General features: G+C 40.5%; 1 protein-coding gene across 1 annotated transcript in view; it reads left to right on the forward strand.

Moving 5' to 3' along the window:
• The window catches only part of LRP1B (LDL receptor related protein 1B), a 2,110,020-nt gene that overhangs the window by 362,770 nt on the left and 1,721,280 nt on the right, over nt 1–25,970 (forward strand). Inside the window, exon 2 of the mRNA XM_077447755.1 lies at nt 13,110–13,232. Within this exon, the coding sequence (XP_077303881.1) occupies nt 13,110–13,232 (123 nt within the window). The remainder of the gene's footprint in view (nt 1–13,109; nt 13,233–25,970) is intronic.

Raw genomic sequence — 25,970 nt, forward strand, 5'->3', positions numbered from 1 at the left:
CCCCTTATCTCTTATTATGATGATCATTTTAAAATATTGGATATCTCATCACTATATGAATGGTCTCCAGGACAGCTAAAGGGGTTTAGTCTACCTAGTGGGGACACAGAGAGCAATACATACTTGAAAGGGATTCTAATCCTTTCCTACTCTATACAAAATATAAAGTAAAAAGCTTTTACACTTGAATGATTTTAAATATTTAATGGGATGAAGAGTTTGGCTTTACTGTTAATAGTTTATATTAAATATGGTGGTGGTCTTTGTTATTATTATGCTGGCATGTTTAGGGAAGCCATAATTTGTGGGAAAATCTGATTTGTAGTAGGGGCCAATTCATCTAGTAGTGATAGATTTTTCCCCTGAAAGACTCAAGCCCCATACACAATATCAGATTTTCTGCTGATTTTTTCCTTCGGATTTACCAAAACCATATAATATTTGTATGCAATAAGGTAGGCCCTTCCACTACAAGGTTTTGGTAAATTTAAAGACAAAAAGCAGCAGAAAATCTATGTGTATGGGGCTTCAGAGTTCAGAGATGGGAGACCAGAGTAGGTGTTAAATAATAGGAAGACAAAAGGATGTCTCCAAAAAGAATAGAAAAAAGGAGGATCGGTCACGGTGCATCAAAAAAGAAAAAACCCTTATTGAAAGCGGCATACTGGTGTGGGCAGCACAGTGGTGTAGTGGGTAACACTCTCACCTAGCAGTAAAAAGGGCTGCTGGTTTGAATCCCAACCATGACACTATCTGCCTGGAGTTTGCATGTTCTCTCTGTGCCTGCATGGGTTTCCTCCTGGTACTCCAGTTTCCTCCCACACTCCAAAGACATGCTGGTAGGTTAATTGGCTTCTGTCCAAAATCGGCCCTAGTATATGAATGTGAGTTGGGGACCTTGGATTGTGGCTTCTTGAGGGTAAGGACCGATGTGAGTGTACAATGTATGTGTGGGGTGCTGCATAAATTGACAGTGCAATATGGATACCTTAAATAAATAATAATATAATAGATGAGCATCTTAATGAGACACAATGTCCAGGGATAGGGACAATTGTAGGCATGCTGACTCACTCAAGATGGACTGGTATCTTTATTCAACCTTACTAACTATGAAAAAGCAGTATGACTAGTCCACTAGTGGTAACAAAAACACCAATAAAGTGTAAACATCCCCTGCAGTGTACCCAAATAAAACCACATTCAAAAAATTATCACATGTGTGAAACGTGTTGATGTAGGCAGGGCCACCCTGACCCAGCGCTCCACCATGCATTCCAACTAGTGCATAACATCTAGCTGCCCCTTCCGCATGGATTGACTGGATAAGTCTGCTCCACACCACCACACAGGTCTTCTGAGCTGATGCATCAGTGTCCGACCAGACTTCAAGCACCAAGCTGCTGTTTGCTAGATAGCCAACGTACAACACAAGGACTTATTAAGGATTTTTGAAGGGATTTTATCCTCACACCACACCACCTTCACATCAAACAACACAACAGAGCAGTGAGAGCCTTCGGGTAACCCCCCCCCCCCCCCTTTTTAATAAATTCTAGACCAACCACCCAGTGCTGTGCTATACCCTTTCAACACAGGACTGACAAGTTCACTAAGGTGTATACTGCATGTTTTATTGACAGACAATTATACCCATGAATGAGTTGAACTGTCACCAGAACATTTAGAGATTTATCTATTTTCATGCTATTTAGACACTGGCACATTTAGTGCTCAGGTTAATTTGAGTTGGCTATATCCTGGCATATGCACTGCTGCATAACCTGTCTACGACGCTCCACTATTGTGTGCTATACAACCCTGTGAGGCTATTAGCCTCAGGCTAATATACTCGCTATATCATCAAAGCTCTACATAATCATTGCACAAGCCCTATTAATGGACATGCTTGATGTAGAATACAAAACCATTGTTCATCAGAACATTAAACCTTTTTCCATACTGGATAAACAACCTTGAGCCGCACCAGTCCTTCCATAATTGGTTGTGCATGGGTGTGTGTGTGTGGGGCCCTGGTTATAATTTTTTGTATGTGGTTTTATTTGGGTACACTGGGGGGGGGGGGGGATGTTTCCACTTTATTGGTGTCATTGTTACCACTAGTGGACTAGTCATACTGTTTTTTCAAAAAAAACGTTTTTATTTTTTAATACACCGTGGTTGATCTTCCTTTTTGCTATTCTTTTTAGAGACATCCCTTTGTCTTCCTATTGTTTTACACATATTGACTTGGAGATATCCCATCCACACAGATGAATCGGTGGTAATAATTAAATACACAACTATTTCAAGTTATTGGAAAGTGGGCCCCTTATTTTATTTTTATGTATTCATAAGTCCAGAGTAAGCTGTATCCTGATGATATATAGGTTCCATGTGTGTAAAAAGAGTGACGAGTTGGCATGGTGGGACAGGACAACATCTAGTTTGTCCTTGCATAGAAGGTTCAACAGGTCCACTTTCACACCAGCGATGGTTGTTGGGGTGGTGGAGGTCCACTGCTTTAGGATGGTCCCAGGGGTGGACTGACAACTCATGGGGCCCCCGGGCAATAGGAGATTATGGGGCCCCCAGGCAATCTGAGTTTATGGGGCCACACAGTATACACACACACACACACACAATCACACAGTATTCTATGGAGAGGTGGGGCGGCTATAATCTTCGGCTTTTTAGACCAAAAGGATGTTGGTAAGGGACATTTCAGAGACAGATGTAAAAAAAAGATTTTTACATACTGTCCCTGGTTTTACTGAGGCTGGCACCCCTGATGGGGCCCCCTAGTGGCTCAGGGCCCCCAGGCAGTGCCCGAGTGGCCCAATGGTCTGTCCGCCCTTGGATGGTCATCCTGGCTGCCATAAAGCAGGTGGCAAGCCAGGCTTTGTTACCTTGGAGAGTCACATACTGAGCCTTTGGTAGACCTAGAAAAGAACCATCCAGATAGCCAAACAGCAGAGGGATAGGGTCTTTGCGTAGATGATACCTTGTGACCGTGGCAGCAAAGTTGCAATAGTATTCTATCATAGGAATGGCATAGTCTGCTTTAAGGGTAGAGAAGGGTTTAAGTAAGTTATGGGAGTAAAGGTCTGATACTAGCGTGATTCCTTTGTCTGTCCATACATACGGGGAGATATTGGGTATGAGCAGGTGAAATATCGAGAGGGGTAAATGCGGATATTGATACAAAATTTAAGTGGACTGACCATTTAACTGAGTTTAAATGAAGAATGTTCATGTCTGCGTGACTGTACTGTAACATTAATGCCTGTATGAAATGTCACATTTGATGTGCAATCGATAACTGTCAGCTGCGTATTATTGCTTTTTGCCCTGTCTGCGGCTGTTGAGGGACGTGCATGCTGCATCAATCGCTCTTGGGACCCATGCTTTATTCCCTGGTGCCTATTGATATGTTTAATCTTCTCACGCTGTTCAGCTGATTGCATTGTTCGGTCGTAGTTCTTCCCAGGTACCCCCGATAACCCCATCTCCAGACTGCGATTACATTCTGACATTGAATATGTAACTTGGAAGCAGCGCAGGGTGGTTTAGAAAACTCAGCTGAATTTGCTGTTGTAAGCTTCTGAGTTCATTTCTCCCGTGGGTGAAAGTCAATTTATTCAGCTTTTTTTTTTTTTCCCTGCTTCTGAGCTTCCTCGAGCCACCCAAACAATAAGCCCACACATGTAGGTTTTGGCACCAGGGAGAGCCACACAGAGGGTCTGTGCAAATTCAGCAATGTTTATTGTTTGCAATGCATAATCTGAGTCAGGTTTACGGCTGCTGATCCTGACCTGGAAATCCAACTTGCATTTCAACTGTAAAAAGATTTTAAAAAATGAGACAACATGCCTTTTTTTAATTTCAGGACATAAACTCTAACATTGTTATTAATGAAACAATCACACATGCACATTAATTTGCATAATGCAAGTTAAACATTTATGCTTTTTTGAATAGTTCCAAAACAGGAACAAGCAAAGACTTGTTCTGCACTAGGCCTATATGAAAATAACAGATAAGTAATGCCTTGTACACACGGTCGGACATTCCGGCAACAATATCTGCTGGATTTTTTCCGACGGATTTGGTCCTAAACTGGTGTTGCATACACACGGTCAGACAAAGTTGTTGGAAAATCCGATCGTTCGGAACGTGATCACATTCGTTCGTTACGACGGGACTACGTTGAGGCTAGTAGCCAATAGCTTTGGTCTCGTAATTTGATCTGAGCATGCGTGGCACATTGTCCGATCGGAATTCTCTACAAACGATCGGAAAAAGTCAGATCGGATTTTTTTGTCGGAAAATTTGAGATCCTGCTCTCAAATTTTTTCCAGCGGAATTTCTGATGGAAAAAGTCTGATAGACCCCACACACGATCTGATTTTCCGACAATATAATCCGATCGGACCTTTTCCGTCTGAATTTCCGACCGTGTGTACAAGGCATAAGGCACTAATTTAATACTAGGTGAACCATTCTGCTTGTTAAATCTGAAACAGGTTCAAATTACTTCTTAGCCCCCATCATGTAGCACTGCTGACCTTATGCTTAAATGCACTTATGGAAGGTGCAGGGCACTATGGACCTGGAACCTTACTACATTGACATCATTGCCCATATAGAATATACAAATAGAATATTTCATATCAAGTTAAAGTAATTCTAAAGGAAAGATTTTATTTTATTTTTTTAAAGCATGTTATACTTACTTGCTCTGTGCAATGGTTTTGTACAGAGCCACCCCGATCCTCTTCTTTTTCGGTCCCCTGGTGGTGGTTCGGCTCCTCCCCCCGTCGAGTTCCCCCAATAGCAAACTACTTGCTATGGGGGCACTTTAGCAGGCTCGCTCCCCAAGCTGCAATCTGTGTGTCCATCCACACACATAGAGCATGACTCAGCCACCCCCTGCTTGCTCTCTCTTCATTGGCTCACTGGCTGTGATTGACAGCAGCAAATGCCCCCAACAGCTTCTTGCTATGGGGGCGCTCGAGCAGGCTTGATTGCAAGCCATGTGTGTCTATTCACACACAGAGCGTGGCTTGGCCCCACCCACTTGCTCTCTCCTCATTGGCTCACTAGCTGTGATTGGCAGTGCCCCCCAATAGCAAGCTTCTTGCTATGGGGTCACTTGAGCCCGCTCACTTCCAAGCTGCGACCTGTGTGTCCATCCACACACAGAGCATGGCTTGGCCCCACCCCCTTGATCTCTCCTCATTGGCTTACTGGGTGTGATTGACAGCAGCAGGAGCCAATAGCTCCTACTGCTGTGTGAGCCAAGAAGACAAAGTGACCTTGGAGAGCTGCTGCTCTGATGCACATCGCTGGATCGAGATGGGGTTTGGGTAAGTATTGGGGGGGGTTGCGGGGGGAGCTGCACCCAGACGCTTTTTGTTTTTTTTACCTTAATGCAGCCTTTCTCAACCTTTTCAACACAAAGGAACCCTTGAAATAGTTCTCCAGTCTCGGGGAACCCCTTCTAAAAATGTAAAATCTACAACTAATGATACATTAGTGTCATGGTCAGTGGGAAGAATGGACCTTACACTTGTGGTCATTGGGAAGAATTACCTCCTTACAGATGGCTAAAAAGATCAATGGTGTCAGTGGGAACTTATCTGAGAGGCAAAAATTGCCCAATGCTGAAGGAACCCCTAGCAACCTCTGGAGGAACACTAGGGTTCCACAGAACCCTGGTTGAGAATCACTGCCTTAATGCATATAACGCATTAAGGTAAAAAAAAAAACAACTTCCAGTGCCACCTTTCAGTGCCCATTAGTGCCATCATATCAGTGCCCATCAATGAAGGAGAAAAGTTACCTGTTTGCATAATTTTACAACAAACTATGAAAACTTTTTTTTTTTTTTTAAATTTTCGGTCGTTTGTTTAGCAAAAAAAAAAAAGAAAAACAGTGGTGATTAAATATCACCAAAGCAAAGCTATATTTGTGTGAAAACAATGATAAAAATGTCATATGGGTACAGTATTGCACTGACGCTCAATTGCCATTCAAAGTGTGACAGCTCTGAAAGCTGAAAATTGGCCTGGGCAGCAAATAGTTAAAGGGTAAGTTCACCTTTACCCAAAAATTGCCTGTGCAGATAAGGGGCATTTGTAAATATTAACAAACTGTTTGACTAAAGGCAAATAATTCCCTTCCTAGGTGTAGGCCATTTATGTACCTTATAAAGGAAAACTCCTAGGACATTGCTAAGTATAGCTCAGCTATTACTATGAACCCCCACCATCACAGAAGTGAGCTCTCAAACACTGAGCTCAGTGCTACTTAATTGGGGGGATAGTGCATATGAGGGGGTTTGAATCAATGTAAGAGCCCTGTGAGGGTGAACAATAAGTGAGTGAATGAGTGAATGAGTTTTCCTTCAAGAGGCACATAAATAATCTACACGTATAGCAAGGTAATTTTTCAACTTTAGTAAAAGCTGCACAGTTTGTTTTTATCTACAGACGCCCTTTATTGCTTAGGGCCGGTTCACACAGCGAGGCGCGGCGAGGCGTCTCCGACTTGCCTCGCGGCGACCTGCGGGGACCTCAGCGGCGACTTGCAGAGGACTTCTGTATAGAAGTCAATGCAAGTCGCCCCCGAAGTCGCCCCGAAGTAGTACAGGAACCTTTTTTCTGAGTCGGAGCGACTCGAGTCGCTCCTCTCAGAACGGTTCCATTGTACAGAACGGGGGCGACTTGCGGGAGCGAGGCGAGGCGAGCCGTGTCGCCTCGCATCGCCTCGCTGTGTGAACCGGCCCTTAGGCAGTAAAGATGACCTAATCCTTTAATTTTCCGATACAGTAGAACTAAAATCTGCCTTTCTTCCAGCAATGCGACCATTGAATTCCTAGCAAATGACTTCCTGGGTGCTTGAATTTCGCCCTCTCAATTGGCCGGAGGGGATGACTTGACTGCTGTGCATACACGTGGGATTTATTTATCACAGCACACTGGCACCATGCTAAGAATGAATGCTGAGCATGCGCAGCACAGTGTACATTCAACAGAAGATTGTAATTAGACATGTGCGATTCGGTTCATTACGAATAGGTTTTCGTCCGAATTTGTTAGTATTCATACATTCAGATCAATTCGAACATCCGAATAGCTGAAAGAACCAAATACAAAAATTACGCAAAATAATGAACACGCGAAAATACGAACTTACAAACACATTTCCGAAAATACAAAAATCTAAAACAGTAAAAGAAGGAAATTTAATTTAAAACTAATGATTTACATTTCGTATTTCAATCCTTTGTCTGTTCATAATTTTGTATGTTCATATTTTCATTCGTGTGTTCGTAATTTTGTTTCGTTTGTTTGTGTTCGTGTTCTCCAATCGTTATTTTGAATGGACAGTGTAAGCTTATCTTAATATGTATGTTCGTAAATTTCATGTTCTCGAATTGTTCTTTTGAATGGGCAGTGTATTAGTGAGTGATGTATCCTACTTAATATCTTTAGCCAATCAGCTTATCCCTTTTTGAGTCGCACTGGATTCCTGAATCTTTTTAGATTCAGTTGAGGAGGTGACTGAGTCCGGTCTGATGACTGAGGGAGTGGACTGGAGTAAGTACAGGAATCATTAGAAAAGCAAGCATAGGATTATTATTCTTTATTTCCTACGAAAGTATGAATTAACGAAAAAGGCAATCTCACAAAAGTAACGATTACTAAATTACGAGTAGTGTACCAAATAAACAAAAACAATTAACTAACAAAATTACAAATTTTGAATCATATTTTGTATCATCGAAAATATAACTGTTACGAAAATACGAACGAGTCCAAATATGAAACCTCGCGTCTTACGAAATTAGGAATCATTAGACTAACAAAATTATGAATCATTTCGTATCAATGAAAATATATCTGTTACAAAAATGAGTCTGAATATGAAACTTGCGTCTTAGCCCTTGTTCACACGGTCGGAGATTCCGACGGAATGTGTCCTATCAGACCGTTTTGTCGGATATTCCGACTGTGTGTGGTCTGCATCGGACTGTTTCCGTCTGAATATCCGACGGACCAAGTTTTCCAACTTGCCGGTAAAATTTTCCGTCAAAATGCTCCTATCGGACATACTCCGATCATGTGTAGCCTACTCCGACGGACAAAGTGCCACACATGCTCAGATCAAATTCCTAGACCAAAGCTATTGGCTACTAGCCTGAACGTAGTCCCGTCGTAATGAAATAACGTCATCCCGTTATGTACAATCGGATTTTCTGACAATTTAGTCCGACCGTGTGTATGCAACATCACTTCCGGACCTCTTCCGGAATTAATCTGTCGGAATTACTCAGACGGATTTGGTTGTCGGAATCTCCGACCGTGTGTACAAGGGCTTACAAATTACAAATCGTTACGAATCAACGGAAACATAAAGAAAATAAACAAAACGAAACAAAACTATTTTTTTGTGCACTTGTCTAATTGTGAACAGTCGGGTAAGTTTGGTTTATTGCAGAAGTTTGACTTTTGCCTTTCTCCATCCACCTGATACATGTCACACAAGCTTTCCATTGTAGTTACTTTGTAGCAGTCAATAGATTCCGTTTGCATTGGGCTCCTCTTAGGACACGATAAAAGAGATTTGTGGATACAGTTTCTATATGTTGCCAACGCAAGGACACTTTAAATCTTGAAAATAATTTTCTATTTGGTAGTTTTACGAGGGTTTAGTTGAACATTTGTGATCCTTTCACTCGACATCACTCCATCCGTCACCTCACAAAACCCCATTTTGAGCAACACTTCACTCTCAATTCCCATCGCAAATTCTACGAGCTCGGTATTTTATACTTGGGCTGCGGGTTATGATTACGTTATTAAATAACGACCTTGAAATGCATTTTAAAGTATATTTTCGTTCAATGGCTTTATTATATTTTTACTGAAATATGAGGAGTGAAAACCAGAAAAAATATCTATTCAGTCAAACATATATTTTCATTACAGAAGGGCCTTTTTTCAGTCCAAAGGCCCTTTTGCTGATATTCAAAGCTCTGACTCTTGTTGCAAATTAGAAAAATATAATTCAAGGTTGTTCTGTCTTGACCTGATCCACACAACTTTTCACAACAATTCTCTGCAACTTGTTAGGTGTAAAGTGGAGAGGATGTAATATTTTTTTTTTCTTTTTCCCTTCATGCTGTTTTAACCCCTCTGTCCCAAGGGAAATGTATGCCTTTATGATTGCTGAATATAATTTTTTTTTTTTGGTACGTGAAGAAATACATTAATAAGGTGGCGAGAAGCTCCACTTGTCTGCCTCCTCCCACCTCCTCTGCCACATTTGACACCTTCTGGGGTGAGTGGGGAGTAAGAACCTGGTTTTGACAGGTATCCGCTCCCACTTCAGGCTCAGTTTGCCATGGCGAAGTGGGCTGGAATGTCTGACGCTACCTCCCCTTACCTCGCAACTGGCCCATTGAGAAAACTCAGTGCGATTCATGCATGTGCAGTTGAAAAGCAGCTGTAAAGCCGATTTCCCTTAGCCAAAATGGTGACGCCAGCACCCAAAAGCCAATTCAAGAATTGGCTCAGGTGAGGACATGGCTGGATGTCTGGACAGGTAAGTTGCCTAATAGTAAAAGTCAGTACGGATTTGGTAGCCGCTGACTTTTCTTCTTTTTTTTTGGGGGGGGGGGGGTGCAGAAGTGGAACTATAGACAAATCTATTTTTTTTTTGCATTTTGGTTAGCCCAAGGGAGGGTTATAACCCTTGTCAGATTTTTTTTTTTTTCATTTGAGTCCCATTAGGAAAATGTATTTTCACTTCCTGTCCCATAGCAAAAACAGGAATTGAGTGGAAATGCCTGTAAATTAAGGGAATTCATTGGGGTCACCAGAACTATTGTCCCTGTTGAAAGATTTCCCCTCTATCACTGTTCTGGGAACAACCCCAAATTTTCTTCTACTTTCACTCTTGGTGATAATGGTAACCAAGACATATAGAGAGGGTAAATCTAATGGGTGTTCAAATCCATTTCCACTCTAATCTAAAACTAAAAAAATAATGCTTTAAAAGAGAAGTATGGCCAAATTGTTTCTGACCATGCTTCTCTTCTGGGTCACAGGAGTCCACTTATTTGCATTCCTGTGACCCAGATTCTGTCGGATGATGTCATCGAGTCAGTCCAGACTGAATCACCCAGATGCTTAACTGCCAGCTGCCTCAACCTCTCAGCAGGCCGCTTAGAGCCTAAGCTACCTGCTCCTGCCCCCTCTACAGCCCAGCACTCCAGTTTCATATGGAGGGGCAAAGCAGAGAGTGACGATTGATAGTTACCGCTCTTTGCTAGGTGAAGACTGAAAACTGATTGATCAGCAGTCATGTGAGTGCTCAGATCCTGGTCTTAAGCCTGGTACACACTACTGCCGTGTACACACGACTAGACTTTTCGACAGCAAAGTTCAGACGGAACAAATCGGAAAATTTGATCGTGCGTGGGCTTCATCTGACCCTTTCTGTATACCATTCTGCATAAGATATTGTTCTTTCTGATATTCATGCCCTAATAAAGAAATATTACAGTAAAAATATAGCATTACTAAAGTATATTCTTCATGAACTAAATGCATTGGTCCCTATTGGCAACAACAACCTTTGTTACCATTACCTCCACCCCTTTGTGTGTTTTGGAATTTCTGAAAGCGGATATTCACTGCATTTGAGCACCACAAACCAAAAACGCTATTTAATTAATTTTTAATATTCAAACCAAACTCTCCGATCCATCCATGTCTGTATGCTTTATTTTGGTGAGAAGCCTCTCTGAAAAACACCTCCTAGCATTGCTGACCATGGCCATCTTGAGTAAGGGCAAATGATAAATGTAGCATTTACTTCCTATCGTTAGCTCAAATATACATGCAGGAGAAATTGTTTATCTCAGAAAACCTCTCCTCATCTCCTCCCCTCCTGAAGACTCCTGAGATGTATGGCATAATTTGCCTAGGCATGATAACCAGGAAGTAACTGAAGAAATATATAAAAAAAGTTAAACAAACATGTAATTATGATATACTTTCCTATCTATTTACTAATGCTAGCAGCATGAGGAGTAAAACGAATCAATGATGATTAGGAGCGTGAAGTTTCACATCCTGCCAAGGCTGTAACCATGTATGATGGGACCCCATAGCAAAACCTTTGAGGGCCCCCAGCACCTTAATTCTCCATCAAAAAACAATTCATGTAGTGATACAGAATACTAATCACCTCCTCAATAATAATATTAAGTGTTTTCCAAATAGGGATGGGCTGTCTGTTCGAGTCAATTTGGGGTGTTTGCGGCAAATTCAAAAGCCGTGGAACACCCTTTACAAGTCTATGGGAGAAATCAAAAGTGCTAATTTTAAAGTCTTATATGCAAGTTATTGTCATAAAAAGTGTATGGTGACATGTATTAATGCAAAAAAAAAGTTTTAAAAACGGCAGTTTTTTCAGGAGCAGTGATTTTAATAATGCTTATTGATACATGTCCCATGGGGCAGGATCCAGGTTCCCAAACGCTTTTTATGACAATAACTTGCATATTAGCCTTTAAAATTAGCACTTTTGTTTTTTCATGTTCAAGTCCCATAGACTTTAACAGTGTTCGCGTATTCTAACAAAGTTTTTGCCTGTTCGCATGTTCTGGATGCGAACCGAACAGGGGGGTGTTCAGCTCATCCCTATTTCCAAACTATATCTATATTCATCTAACCCACATTTTTTGGACTGTTGATATTTCTAACTACCTAAATTATTATGTAGCAGTTGCTTGGTCTGTAAAACTCTTGTTACACCCTTGCATTTTAATTGATGGAATTTTTTTTTGCAGATCCACCCTCCCTATTTGTCTTGTTTACCATTATCATTGAAAGTGAAAGTAAAAATGTTGGGTTGTCCTCAGAAAAGTAATACAGGGGAAATCTTCAAATGGGGACACTAGTTCTATGGGGCAGGAAGTGAAGGGAAATCTCCATAATGGGACACAGATGTAAAAAAAAATCTGACAATTAACCCTATTTTTGCGCTATCCAAAACAAGAGATCGATGTTCCCTTCCTTTGCATCCCCTGGACATAGGCTGGGCATCATTTTTGGGCTGGATTGGAAGTTGGCCTCCCTTTATTTGAGAGATAGTTCTCAGTCTAAAGGTTATCCCATATTTATAGATATCCTTGATTTAATTTCAGAGCATTTTTACTCCTGATGGTTGGCATGAGCCATGAAACGTGTGTCGAGTATATCCAACAGATGCCCAGACAAGTTTGGCTCACCATGAGCAATCGCTTATGTTTACTGATTTTATGAATGGATGCATGTGTCTATGCATTTACATTGTTAACCATGTTGCATTCTATTCTGTATAATATCTGTATATTTAAAGAAGTGTATGTAAACAAGTGTATTATAGTTTACTGTGTCCTGTATCCCAGACTGACACATTTCATGATGTGATTTGTATTTTATAAATAAATGTAATTAAAGTATTCATTCAGTGACATGCCTCATTTAAAATTCCATTTCCCTATCTCTCCAAATGCTCTATCCAAAACAAAAAACACGTTTTGCCTATAGTTCTACTTTGGTAGAACAAAAAATAAAATAAAAAAATTAACATTAAATGCATCACAAATACATAGTTATGTGCATACTTGGAGACTGAAATTCCTAAGAGACAAAGTCCACACATTAAAAAATAAAATGTGTGATAGGTGATCTTAATTGTTCGTGCTCCACCAACACTCGTGTGGGAAGAAACAAACTCACCAAATGGCTAGATTATAAAACTTGTGGGAATCCAATCCTTAGAAGGATAGGAAACATCAAGGTGGGATGATCCTTAGCTTATTAGCATCAACTGGTAGATCTTTAGATTAGTAAGAAGGCAGAAGCTCAAAGAAAACAAAGCTCATCGCAATATAGACTATGCTACTTTAATTTATCAATTGTGGCAAAATAAAAATAAAACTACGCATAGCCAGTGATTAAAAACGTATTTTCCTGTTGCCTTTTTTGCCTTTACACCTACTGTATATGACTTTTCAATTAAAGTGTTTCTTATCTTATTACTTTCAGAACAACAATTGTGTGATCCAGGCGAGTTTGTATGTCACGATAATGTCACATGTGTATCACAGAGCTGGCTATGTGACGGAGAACAGGACTGCCCGGACAATTCAGACGAGTCACCAGAACGTTGTAAGTGACCATGTTTTTTTTTTTTTTACTGCGTAGAGGAGCTTGTGGATATTGTGGGGTTTTTCTTTCTTCTGATATGGACAAGCGCAGTCACAGTGATGGCGTATCTTGGAATGTTGCGTAGAAAATGATTGCCATGGTGTTTAATGTTTTGTGCTGTCACCCCGCTGTCTAGTTCTGAACAATAATGGATAATGTTATAACCAGTGTAGCCCTCCTGTAGGACGTGTTTATTAGGCTCTTTGTTGGGGATCAAGGATTTACATTTACAAAAGGGATCTATAAGCCTTTGCTTGCCCTGCAGATACAGTGACTTTGTTCCTTAAGCTAGATGTTTTTGTATTATTCCTTAACTTCTTCTTCTGAAAATATGAATCTATCCAAAGCATGCAGTACTTAACAAATACAGATAACATGCGTAGATTTGTTATTTTGGGGAACTGATTTTTCTCTGTTTGGGATGTTCTATTTTCTAATTTAGAGAACTCCTCAAGAAAAAATACTACACCTTGGAAAACCACTGATGTACAAATACATGGACAAGGTGACTTAGGTTGTCGATATGAGCCCATGCAAACAGTATTTGGGAGGACCGTTATACTATATGTCCCCCCTCCTGATGTTTTGTACCAGTTTGGAATCCAGTTCTTTTTGCAGTGTAAAGACAGATGAAAGAAAGATGGCGCACTGGCCTAGTGCATTATCCCACAAATTGTATTAAGATTGAATAAAATAGATTGGCACTTCTCACAAACATAGGTAGTATAAGCGCTCATCAGGTCACTCGGCTTGGTTAAACTCTCCGATACCTCGAGCATAGGGGGCCTCACCAGGGTCCCTGCTGGCTTGCACATTCAAAGCTATGTCCTTCTTGATCAGAGCTCTGATCTTTTGGCTCTGATCAAGCAGGATATACCTTCGAAACACGCTAGCCAATAGTGACCCTGGTGAGGCCCCCCTATGCTTGAGTTATCGGAGCGGTTGGGAAAGTGTAAAGTGTCAAGTGGCCCGAGTGTTTATGCAAACTATGTTTGTGAGTAGAACCCATTTATTTTATTCAATCTTAATAAAATTTGTGAGATAATGTACTAGGCCAATGCCCCCGTTCTTTTATCTATCTTTACAGTGTTTTGAGGAAAACTCCGGTCCTAGAGGACACCAACAGTCTTTGCAACAGAGCTACATTTTCCATCTGGTTATCTTACTTATGTGCAGGGAATCATTGTTGTTTTTGTCTTTTTGCATTGTGTTTTTAGGTTGGAAAAATAGTCTCTGTATAGATTGCTGGACTACTGGATCCTCTAGGCTCTATGTCCTTCACCTGAAGGAGGTCTCACGTCTGCTGGTTTAGGCACTGGTCAATTACAGGCCTGTGGCCATTGTCTAGCACCCTCAAAAATATTTTGTCCTCAACTAGGTAAACCTCAGGATAGATTCCTCCTATTACGATGATGAGTCTTTATTTATTTGTATCCCTTGTGCTGGCCTCTGGGATCTATGGGACCTTGTATGGCACCGCTATAAGCCACAGACACAGTTTCCCCCTTCTATAAATATACCTGCTATTGTAGCTGATATATGATATCCTTTTCAAGTGGACTTCTTCATTCCATGAAGAAGACAATTTGTTGAAACGCGTTGGCGTCTCTATGTCCGCCCAATTCAGCTGTAGTTTACATGCATGGAGTTCACTCCTTTTGTACTCACTATACTGAAATTACTGTGTGACTTTCTATTTCAATAGTGTTGTCAAAATGTCTTTCTTCTTTTGAATTTTTATATATTGTTATAATACATCTTGAAATGTGTTATCTCTACATCATTTTCATTCATTTGCATTATCTCCTGGGTATCGTATAGTCCCAATTCCCACCTTTGTGTGTTTCTTTGCTCTATGTCTTGCAGCTATTAATACCAGGAACGGTACCAGTAGTCTGAAATATTTTTTGATTGCCATATTAGTGCCATCTGATGTGTTTATTAGCTCATAAAATGTGTTATAGTGTCTGCCTTTCACTATATAGTCTATATATCAATGTTACAACTTTGAGTCTTGGGTTGACCAGTGCAGCTGTTCTTGACTGATTGATTACTTGAGATTCTGGCAGCACTCTCACCCACCTCTCATAAACCTGTTCACCTGGTTGAAGTTGATTGTGCATGTGTATAGACTGCATTACAAAAATCTATATGCACAAAGTTCTATAACTATCCTTTAATATGATAATTTTTCTTCAGGTTTACCAAAACCATATAATAGCAAGTCAATCGTTGAGCGTTTCAATTTGTATGCAATCAGGCAGGCCCTTGCACTACATGGTTTTGGTAAATCTGAAGACAAAAATCTGCAGAAAATCGAATGTGTGTGCATGAGGTCTTAGGCAAGCCATACACTATTCGAATCTCGGCCGGTTCAGCAGGAACTAGCCGAGATTTGAACCGTGTATGGGCAGGCTGAATGTACCAAGTTGATGGATCAATCAACTTTGGTGCAACCAGCTTGCCGGGTTTTACCTGTGATTATCACTAGTGGCTGCTATAGTCAATCACTGTCTTCTCCCAGCGGGGACAACTTCTACTGCCCTCCCCCACCTCCCTGCTGGGAGAAGACAGTGTCCTGGCAGGAGTGATTCCCATATCAACACTGTCTGTGTTGATGTAATCAAGCAAATGTATTTCCTGCAACCTGCAAGAAAATTATTTACTCCATCTATGGCCGACCGTAAAGTAGTATTAAAACCCTAGTGTTTTTTTAGTTTACCAAACTGAGCACAATAAAATAAACATTCCCCACTAAACTATTTGTTAAAATTCTTACCCCAGCAGTTTAAAGTTTTCAATGATGCTACTCCTGCTCTCCCAGTGTTGCTTCCCTAAACTTCAAGTATTCACAAGAATAAGTTAACAGTGGACAGTGTAGTCTGGAGCTAGTCTGCTAGCAAGGAAAAGGAAGGGGGGGAGGGAAGACTAGGGGTGTGCCTTGCCATCACAGGCTACAGGTCTGCATATTTCTACTGATGCCCAATAGACATATGCAATTCGTTTAGTTCCGAATCAGTTTTTTAACGAATTTCCACAAATTTGTTAATTCGGAAATATCTGAATTAAAGTGCAGTTCCACCCAAAAAACAAAAACAAAAAAAAAAAAGAATGTGCTTAAAAAACAAAAAAAAAATTGGAGAATTTTTTTTTACTACCCTCTAAATGCCTGTTGCTAGGGGGTGCCTCATAGTCTGCCTCCTTCAGCACCTGGGCTCCTGACATTACCCCTCCCCCTCCTTCTAGGCAATCATCTGGGACACGTGATAGGTCCCAGATGATTGAATGGCCAGTCATGGCGCTCAGCCCGGCTCGCACATGCGCAGTGGGTGCCCGGCTGTGGCTTTACCCACAGTTAAAATGCAGACACCGCCGAGCGGGTGAGGAGACGAGCGGAGCTTTAGTCCCCCACATCACTGGACCGCGGGACAGGTACGTGTCCGATTATTAAAAGTCAGCAGCTGCATATTTGTAGCTGCTGACTTTTATTTTTTTTTTTATAATGGGAACTCTGCTTTAACGAAAAACCCGTTTAACACATTTTAAATAAATTTTAATATTTGTAAATCCGTAAATTTTAATATTCAATAATTTTGAAATTTGAAAATTTGAAAATCTGAAAATTCAGAAATTCGAAATTCAAAAATTCGGAAATTCTCAAAATCGGAAGTTCAAAATCAGAAAATCCGCAAATTAGAGAATCCGAATATAAGAACGAAAATTTAAAAGAACAAAAATCCGAAAATAAGAACGAAAATCCGAAAACCTGAAAATCTGAAATAATAACTAACTAATAATAACTTAACTATTAAATTATAGGTATTGGAATTTCCTTTCAAATTTGGTTGTTAGTAAATGAATACAAATTTATCTGAATTTATGAATTATCTGAAATAATGAGTGCCATATCTAAATGTATGGAACGTAACAAACGAATAATAATAACATATTTTTATTATTATTATTTAATAATAAATGTGTTCCATTCCATTCGTATAGATCTGGCATTCTTTATTTTGAATAATTCATAACTTCAGCTAAATTCGTATTTGTTATGTTCACTAACAGCCAAAGCTGCATACTCAGTAAGTAATTAAATCAGCTGCTTAAAAGATGAGGGTTTAATATCACTTCCATTTGGGATTTTTATATCTGCTAGAGTTTAATTTAAACATTGTTTTTGTTGACTGTGGATAAAAATGTTGTGTCTATATGAAACTTTTTGATATATGAGAAATATGGGAATTAAAAAACAAAAACAAAAAACACATATGCCGCGTACAAAATTCCAACAAAATGTGTGTGCGTGTATGTATGCAAGACAAGTTTGAGTCAACACTAGTCAGAAAAATATCTGCGGTTTTGTTGTCGGAATGTCCGATTGTGTGTATGTGGCAATACAGTTAGGTCAATATATATTTGGACACAGGCACAACTGTCATACTTTTGGCTCTGTATGCCAGCAGAATAAAATTAAAACAAAACAATCTAAATGTATTTGAAGTAAGACTTTCAGCTCAGTTGGTTGACTCAGCCATTGCAGAATATTCCACTTCTTTTCCTTCAAAAGCCCCTGGGTTGCTTTTTCTGTGTGTTTTGCATCATTATCCATCTGTACTGTGAAGCGCCGTCCAATCAACTTTGTTGCATTGGGCTGAATCTGGGCTGACAGTATATCTCTAAACACTGCAGAACTCATCTGACTCCTTCTGTCTTCTGTCACATCATCAATAAACACCAATGACCCAGTGCCACTGGAAGCCATGCATGCCCAAGTGCCATCACACTGCCGCCACCATGTTTTACTGAGGACATTGTATGCTTTGGATCATGAGCTGTTCCAAGCCTTTGAATGAATGAATGAAATACTTGTATAGCGCACAATGCGAACTGAATCGCCTCTAGGCGACACACTTTTTTCCTCCCGTCATTCTGGAACAAGTTAATCTTAGTTTCATCTGTCCAAAGAATGCTTTTCCAGAACTGGTCTAGCTTTTTTAGGTTTGGGTTCACTAAAAGGTTTGCACCCTTTAGTGAACCCTCTGTATTTACTCTCATGAAGTCTTCTCTTGATTTTTAGACTTTGACAATAATATGTTCACCTCCTGGAGAGTGTCCTTCACTTGTCTGGATGTTGTGAATGGGTTTTTCTTTACCATAGAGAGGATCCTGAGATCATCCACCACTGTTGTGTTCTGTGGATCCCAAAGCCTTTTTATGTTGCTGAGCTCAACAGTGAGTTCTTCTTTCTTCAGAATGTACCAAACTGTTGATTTGGTCACTCCTAATGTTGCTGCTATTTCTCTGATCGATTTGTTTTGTTTTTGAAGCCTTACACTGGACTGTTTCACTTACATGGACAGCTCCTTTGAATGCATGATGTAGGTTCACAGCAATATATTCCAAATGCATATACCATGTTGAGAATCAACTCCAGACCTTTTACCTTCCTAATTAATGAAGAAATGGCAAAGGAGTAGCCCACACCTGGCCATGAAACTGCTTTTTATTCAATTGTCTGATTACTTTTGGTCCCTTGAAAAAGGGGGGTGACTGTTCTTAAGCGCTGTAATTCCTAAACCCTTTCTCTGATTTGGATGTACATACCCTCAAATTACACCTGAGAGTGTGCACTTTCAGCCCATATGCATTATGTAACATTGGTGCAAGGCTGCAGCTGTCCTATCCCTGCTCAAATCCAGATGAACTGAACGATCACATGACTGCTGATTGCTGAGTTCTCTGTCTGCTCAGAGCAGAGAGCAGTGACTGTCAGACATCTAAGGGCTAGGTGAATGCTGACAAAATGGTTTGGGATCCATCCAAAGCCTGGAGCAGCTCTGTGACATCAGCTGATAGTGGGCAATAGCCCACTATAAGTTTACTTGGGGTCACAGGAGGTGTACAAGTAAGTGCACTTCTGCGACCAAGAAGAGAATTATGGTCCAAAAGGCTTTGGCCACACTTCTCTTTTAAATATTTTTACACCCACTGACCACTTTATTAGGCACACCTTGCTAGTATCGGGTTGGACGACCTGTTGCCTTCAGAACTGCCTTAAGTCTTTGTGGCATACATTCAACAAGGTGTTGCAGACATTCCTTAGAGATTTTGGTCCATATTGACATGATAACATCACACAGTTGCAGATTTGTTGGCTGCACATCAATGATGAGAATCTCCCAATTCACCACATCCCAAAGGTACTCTATTGGATTGAGATCTGGTGACTGTGGAGGCCATTGGAGTACAGTGACCTCATTGTCATGTTGAAGAAACCAGTGGTGAGATGATTTGAGCTTTGTGACATGGTGCATTATCCTGCTGGGAGGAGCCATCGGAATATGAGTACACTGTAGTCATAGGGATGGATATAGTCAGCAACAATACTCAGGTAGGCCATGGTGTTTAAACGATGCTCAATTGGTACTAAGGGGCCCAAAGTGTACCAAGAAAATATCCCCCACACTATTACATCACCTCCACCAGCCTGAACCATTGATACAAAGCAGGATGGATCCATGCTTTCATGTTGTTTACGCCAAATTCTGACCCTATCAGCTCAATGTTGCAGCTGAAATCCAGACTCATCAGACCAGGCAAAAATTTTCCAATCTTCTATTGTCCACTTTTGGTGAGCCTGTGCTCAGCAAATTGTAGCCTCCGTTTCCTGTTCTTAGCTGACAGGAGTGGCAACCAGTGTGGTCTTCTACTGCTGTAGCCCATCTTCTTCAAGGTTCGATGTGTTGTGCATTCAGAGATGGTATTCTGCATACCTTGCTGTAACGAGTGGTAATTTGATTTACTGTTGCTTTTCTATCATCTCGAACCAGTCTGCCCATTCTCCTCTGACATCAATTTTTGTCCACACAACTGCCAGTTACTGGATATTTTTCTTTTTTTCGGACCATTCTCTGTAAACCCAAGAGATGATTGTGTGTGTGAAAATCCCAGTAGATCACCAATTTTTGAAATACTCAGACCAGTCCGTCTGGCACTGGCAACCATGCCATGTTCAAAATCACTAAATCTCATTTCTTCCCCCATTCTGATGCTCGTCTAGATACCTAAATGCATTGAGTTGCTGTCATATGATTGGCTGATTGGCAATTTGTGGTACCGAGTAATTGAACAGGTATACCTAATAAAGTGGCTGGTGCGTGTAAATGCTTTCCATAAACGAATATATATATATATATATATATATATATATATATATATATATATATATATATATATATATATATATATCATATTATATATATCATATTTAATGGGAATACATAATAAATGCATTGTGGGTAAAGAAGAAAGTAAAAAGGAGCTGCATGTAGTCGTAGTTGGGAAAACACAGCTTTGCTTAGCATTGCTTAACAATACACATTTAAGTGGCGGTAGCGGCTGGAGAACACAGCAGCAACTGAATAGATTACTGAGCACAAATGACTACAGAGAAGATGTTATTAAATTTTAATGTCCCTAGTTTGTGTCTGAAGAAAATGAGAATGTTTCCCGTTGAATGTCACTATGTTAATCATCGCATATAAAAGAGAAAGACTGACAAGAACAAAGCACATTGAGGATTTATAAAATGTTGTGAGTAGGCATTAAAGGCTTTTTTATTTGAAAAAGACTCCAAAGTTAGTTGAAGAATATCAGGTAGACTTAATAAAAGACTACTACTATAGCGGAGAATTTTTTCTGTTATTCTCATATGTTGCCCATTTATTGGCAAAATGTAAGCCAGATCAGAAGTCACTAAGGTGTCATGTACATTGGCCATACCCGTTAGCTCAATGCTAATACTTAGGGGTTTGCAGGCAATTTTCTCTCCAGGTCAAATATTCATTCATACATAATAGGCTGAATCAGGAAAATACTGCACCATGGCCACAAATGGTGCTCATAAGCTTATTTACTATTGTCAGCGCCATCTAGTGGCCATAATGGGGTATTAACATATAAGGTGATAGAGTTTAGATGGACACCACATCCTAAGTAATGCAAAGATTAATTAAACTACCATTACCATGAATGGCAGCGGCAGCACCCGAGAGCCAATGGAAACATCGGCTGTGGTGCCAACAACACTGGATTCCAGGACAGGTAAGTGTGCTAATACTAAAAGTCAGCAGCTACAGTATGTGTAGCTGCTGACATGACATTTTTTTCTGGGGGGGGGGGGATCTCTTTAAATAAAACAAATATACTTATACAAACATTTTGAAATAAACCCCTAAAATGAACCTGTTCTAAGTTTATTTTGGGCACATGTTCACATAATGCAAACTGCTATATACAAAGGTGATATGCATTTGTAGAAGCTGTTTTACCTGCCAAAGGATTTATATTTCTCTCCATGCAGTACTGAGATTTACACAGTTTTGCCACTCAGCACAGCCCTATCTGGCAGGGTAGGATCCCTATTTTTTTTTTCTGCTGCAGTTCAGTTAGGGCTTCTACACACAGACGTGTCCATGTACGGAGCCAGCTCTGCTCAGCAGGAAGAGGACAGGTCCGTCTCTGCACACTGTGCAGGAACGGACCTGTCACAGCGCCGCGCTCCCCTATGGGGGATCGGATGAGGACGGATCGTAGAGTCTGTCATCTCCCGATCAAATCCGCAGACGGATGGAAACATTGTTTTTTTCTCTCTCACACTTTTTTCAGATCAGAGTGGGTCGGATGTCAGCAGACATGTCACGGCTAACATCCGATGCTCCATAGACCTCTATGGAGTGCCCGTTCAGGTCCGCCTAAAAAAGGGGCCTAACATTTACCTTGTGTCTTCTCCAGCTGGTGGATGGAAGAAGAAACCTGCTGATGGACTCATTTATTCCCATCAGCAAGTTCCTTGTTCGCACATGAGAACTGCAGCACATCTAATTGGCTCGCTGTGCTGTTTATTCCTCATCAAGTTGAAGTTCTTCTGTATAGGAATTGAAATGGGCTCAGATCCATATTGAAAATAAATATATCTTAATGCATAGGTCCTTTTGTTAGTCATTCAGGCTTTGGGAATGCTAATGAGGTTGCCGCTCTCCTACATTTTCAGGAAATAGATAGTGATTGTCCAAGGGACCCTGGGGTCACTCCACCAGCCCAAAGTAATTAAAAGTAATTATGGTTTTCACCTTGCCTAGCTGCTTCCTTCTCCTCTGGATGCTAGTGAAACAATGGAGTGGTGGGTTGAAATCTATGGAAACTTAGCACTTCAGCAGGAACCGGCCGACATTTGAACCATGTATGGGCAGGCTAAATGTACCAAGTTTATTGATCGATCACGAAAGCTTAGTCATGACTAAGTATCCCCATGACTAATATCCAAGGGGGTGGAGCGGGGCATGTTGGGGGTGTGGCCTGTGGGAGACCAGGCTGAGATTGTCTCTCTCATTACTACTACAAGACTCTGTGGAAATGCGGCAAGCTGTGACGAGTTTCATCACTCCCTTGGCAGACGCAGAACCATTTAAACTACTCCCCATATTGACTGAGCCCGAGCAGCGCACTAACACACCATGGGTCACAGTCACTGATTAATCAGCTTAGGTACAAGCAGCCTGCTGGATTTTAAATGTGATTATCGCTAGCGGCTGATATAGCCACTAGCGATAATAACCGTCTTCTCCCGGCGAATACAGTGGCTCAGTGGGAGGAATCCAAACCCGTGGTTGTAGATAAGAAATGTTCTCCATGTATGACCAGCATTAGGGTGGACTTCGTACCAAGAGTGAGTGAATGGCTGTTCGTGGTGATGCCTCAGACAGTCAAATTGAGGGACAACCAGGGCAGGACTTACCATTGGGCTTGACTGGGCTCAAGCCCATGGGCCCCTCCAAATAGGGGGCCCCGCTGAGATACATAGCTGAGTGTACTCGGCTCAGCTCCGCTCACAGTCACGCCCAGTCCCGACCTATGATGGACATAACACAGGGACTGGGCGTGAATGTGAGCGGAGCTGAGCCGAGTACACTCGGATACTCTCTGCGCCACTCAGGACTGCGGCAGGACCCGAGAGCCGCCAAGATGACGCGAGAGCTGCCGAGATGTATTTCGGCGACGTCATTTTTAAACTTCAAGACTGCAATGACAAGGCTACAAATGGCAAGGCTGCAAATGACAAGGCTTCACTGACAAGGCTGCAATGACACTGGACAAGGCTGCAGATGGATGGGTAAGGCTGCAGATGGACACTGATAAGGGTGCATTGATGGGCATTTAAATGTAAGTTTTTTTTCCTTAAACTTCCCTCCTAAAAGTTTTTCTCCTTAAAATCCCCTAACTTCGGGATAAATCCGATAATGTATAGAAGGTAGGGCCCGAAAATAACTCAAGCCCAGGGGCCCCCACCACCCTAAGTCCTGCCCTGGGGACAACCCTATGATTTGGTAGCAGTGGATTATCCAAACACCCTTGAATTGATTGATCAGCCAGGTTGGAGATTCTTGTCCAATCCTGGGATCACCACCTTCCCCCTCCTCTTTCTTTTCACTTGAACATATACATTTAGGTAAGCCTAGCATGCAAGTTTAGTGGTTGCCCCATTGTTTTTTTTTTTTTTTTAAATAGTACCTTCTTATGTTTATGGTCAGTCTGAATCAGGCTTTGGATCACAAACATTTATCTCTGCTGCAGACACCAAAGTAAATATAAGAATTGTTGTGGCCTATGGTAAATGGACTCCTGCAGTCACGCATAGCCAGTTAAGCTCAATGGGGGTTTTTTGTCTGAGATGGATTTTCCCAGCTGCTCGCCATTGTTTTCAGAGGATACCTGCTCTCAGTGTTCATGTATATTTTATTTTTCTGCTTAGATGTTTACAGAGATGCTTGATATTCCTTTTTATTCACAACCTGCTACTCAGCAGAGGAGATGTGAATTTAAGGGTTTAATTATACTTTATAGTAGGTGTTAATATCTCCTGAAGTGTCGAGTTGGATTGAAAAAATCTATCCAGGAAAGTGATTATTAATTAGAGTGAATCTGTGAATAGGTCTGGGCGCTCTTGTTCATTTTATGAAATGCTGTGAAAAAGTCTATATATACTGTGTGTGCGTGTGTGTGTACATGTGTGTATATATATATATATATATATATATATATATATATATATATATATATATGTATGTATGTATGTATGTATGTATGTATGTATGTACGTACGTACGTACGTATATATATATATATATATATATATATATATATATATATATATATATATATATATATATATATATATATATATATATATATATATATATATATATATATATATATATATATATGCTAATCTTCATATTTTTATCCATTATTATGTATTTATAAAAATTATTGTTATTAAAATTTGTATAAATTTGTAGAATAAATGGAAAATCCATTTTTAGTACCCTCTTCTATTACACAACCCTACATCCCAAGATTTATTTTTATTTTTTTTATTTTTGTAACTGTGAGCTGCACAAACAGATATCGCCTGCAGCTCCATCTGTTGGTGAAATTTGGAATTGTGATATGACCTAAGAAGGAATCCACTTTTTTTTAAAAGACGTGTTATACTATAAGGCTTTTGTATTTATATCTGAAGCCAGTGATCTGACTTCAACTAACAATTAAAGAGGAAGTAAAGGCACTTTAAAAAAAAAATGCAACCTGCAAGGCAAAGGCATAATGAGCTAGTATGCATAGCATACTAGCTCATTATGAATAACTTACCTGAGAACGAAGCCCCCGAAGCGGTCCTCCTCCTTTATCTTTACCGCTGCCATATATCCCGGAGTGACTTCCGGGTCTCGCTGCCCCGGCGCTGTGATTCGCAGGAGCAGCGATGACGTCACTCCTGCTCATGCGCACGGGAGCAGACACGAGCGGCATATCGCCGTGATCTGTGGGGTGCTCAGTGCGCATGCGTGCCGCTGTCTACGGCACATGCGTAGATATTTGCGTAGATATTTTTGTAAATATCTCCTAAACCGCGTAGGTTTAGGAGATATTTCTTGGGCCTTAATCTAGGTTTACCTGTAGGTCAAAGTGGTTTGTAAGTGTTTACAACCACTTTAACTTCCCTGCTCTTTTGGCAATAGTTTATTTATTTTTTTTGCAGATACCCAACATATGTGCTTATTCAATTGTCTCACTGCTTTTGGAAGAAATCTGTAGTATTAAAATTTCAGATGCACCTAAGATTTTTCTCCTGTAGTGAGACACCTAAAGGATTCATGGGACTGCTGAATATTACAATATTGAGTCCGATCATGTGATTATTATAAAGGCAGATCCTGCTAGGTAGGATGAAAATGGAAATTGATGTGCATTACCATTGCTAAGAGAGCCAGATGTTTTTCAATAAAAGTCAGAGGGACAGCCCAAGAAGCTTTATACCAATATAATTCTGTGCTATCCAAATGTAACCATACGGTAACCGTACTAAACCGTAATATTACTGGCTGCAGTTAAATAGTGGTGGTGGGATATTCTATTCCTACATAAAAAATCTAGTGGCTGTAATAATGAAATCTTATGCGATTATAAGTTGCGATCATGAACAATAAAAATGGAAATCCTATGCGATCCTCCCAATGATAACCTGTGTAGCATCCACACCTCTATATACACACATGTAGCATTCATATGCAACAGAGAAATTTGCAACCCTGTGCCATAGCAGTGACAATCTATAATTTACATAAATCTATATAGAAG

The sequence above is a fragment of the Lithobates pipiens genome, unplaced genomic scaffold, assembly GCF_037356315.1.
Source record: "Lithobates pipiens isolate NorthernLeopardFrog02 unplaced genomic scaffold, aLitPip1_a1.2 Scaffold_22, whole genome shotgun sequence".
Classification (NCBI taxonomy): Eukaryota; Metazoa; Chordata; class Amphibia; order Anura; family Ranidae; genus Lithobates; species Lithobates pipiens.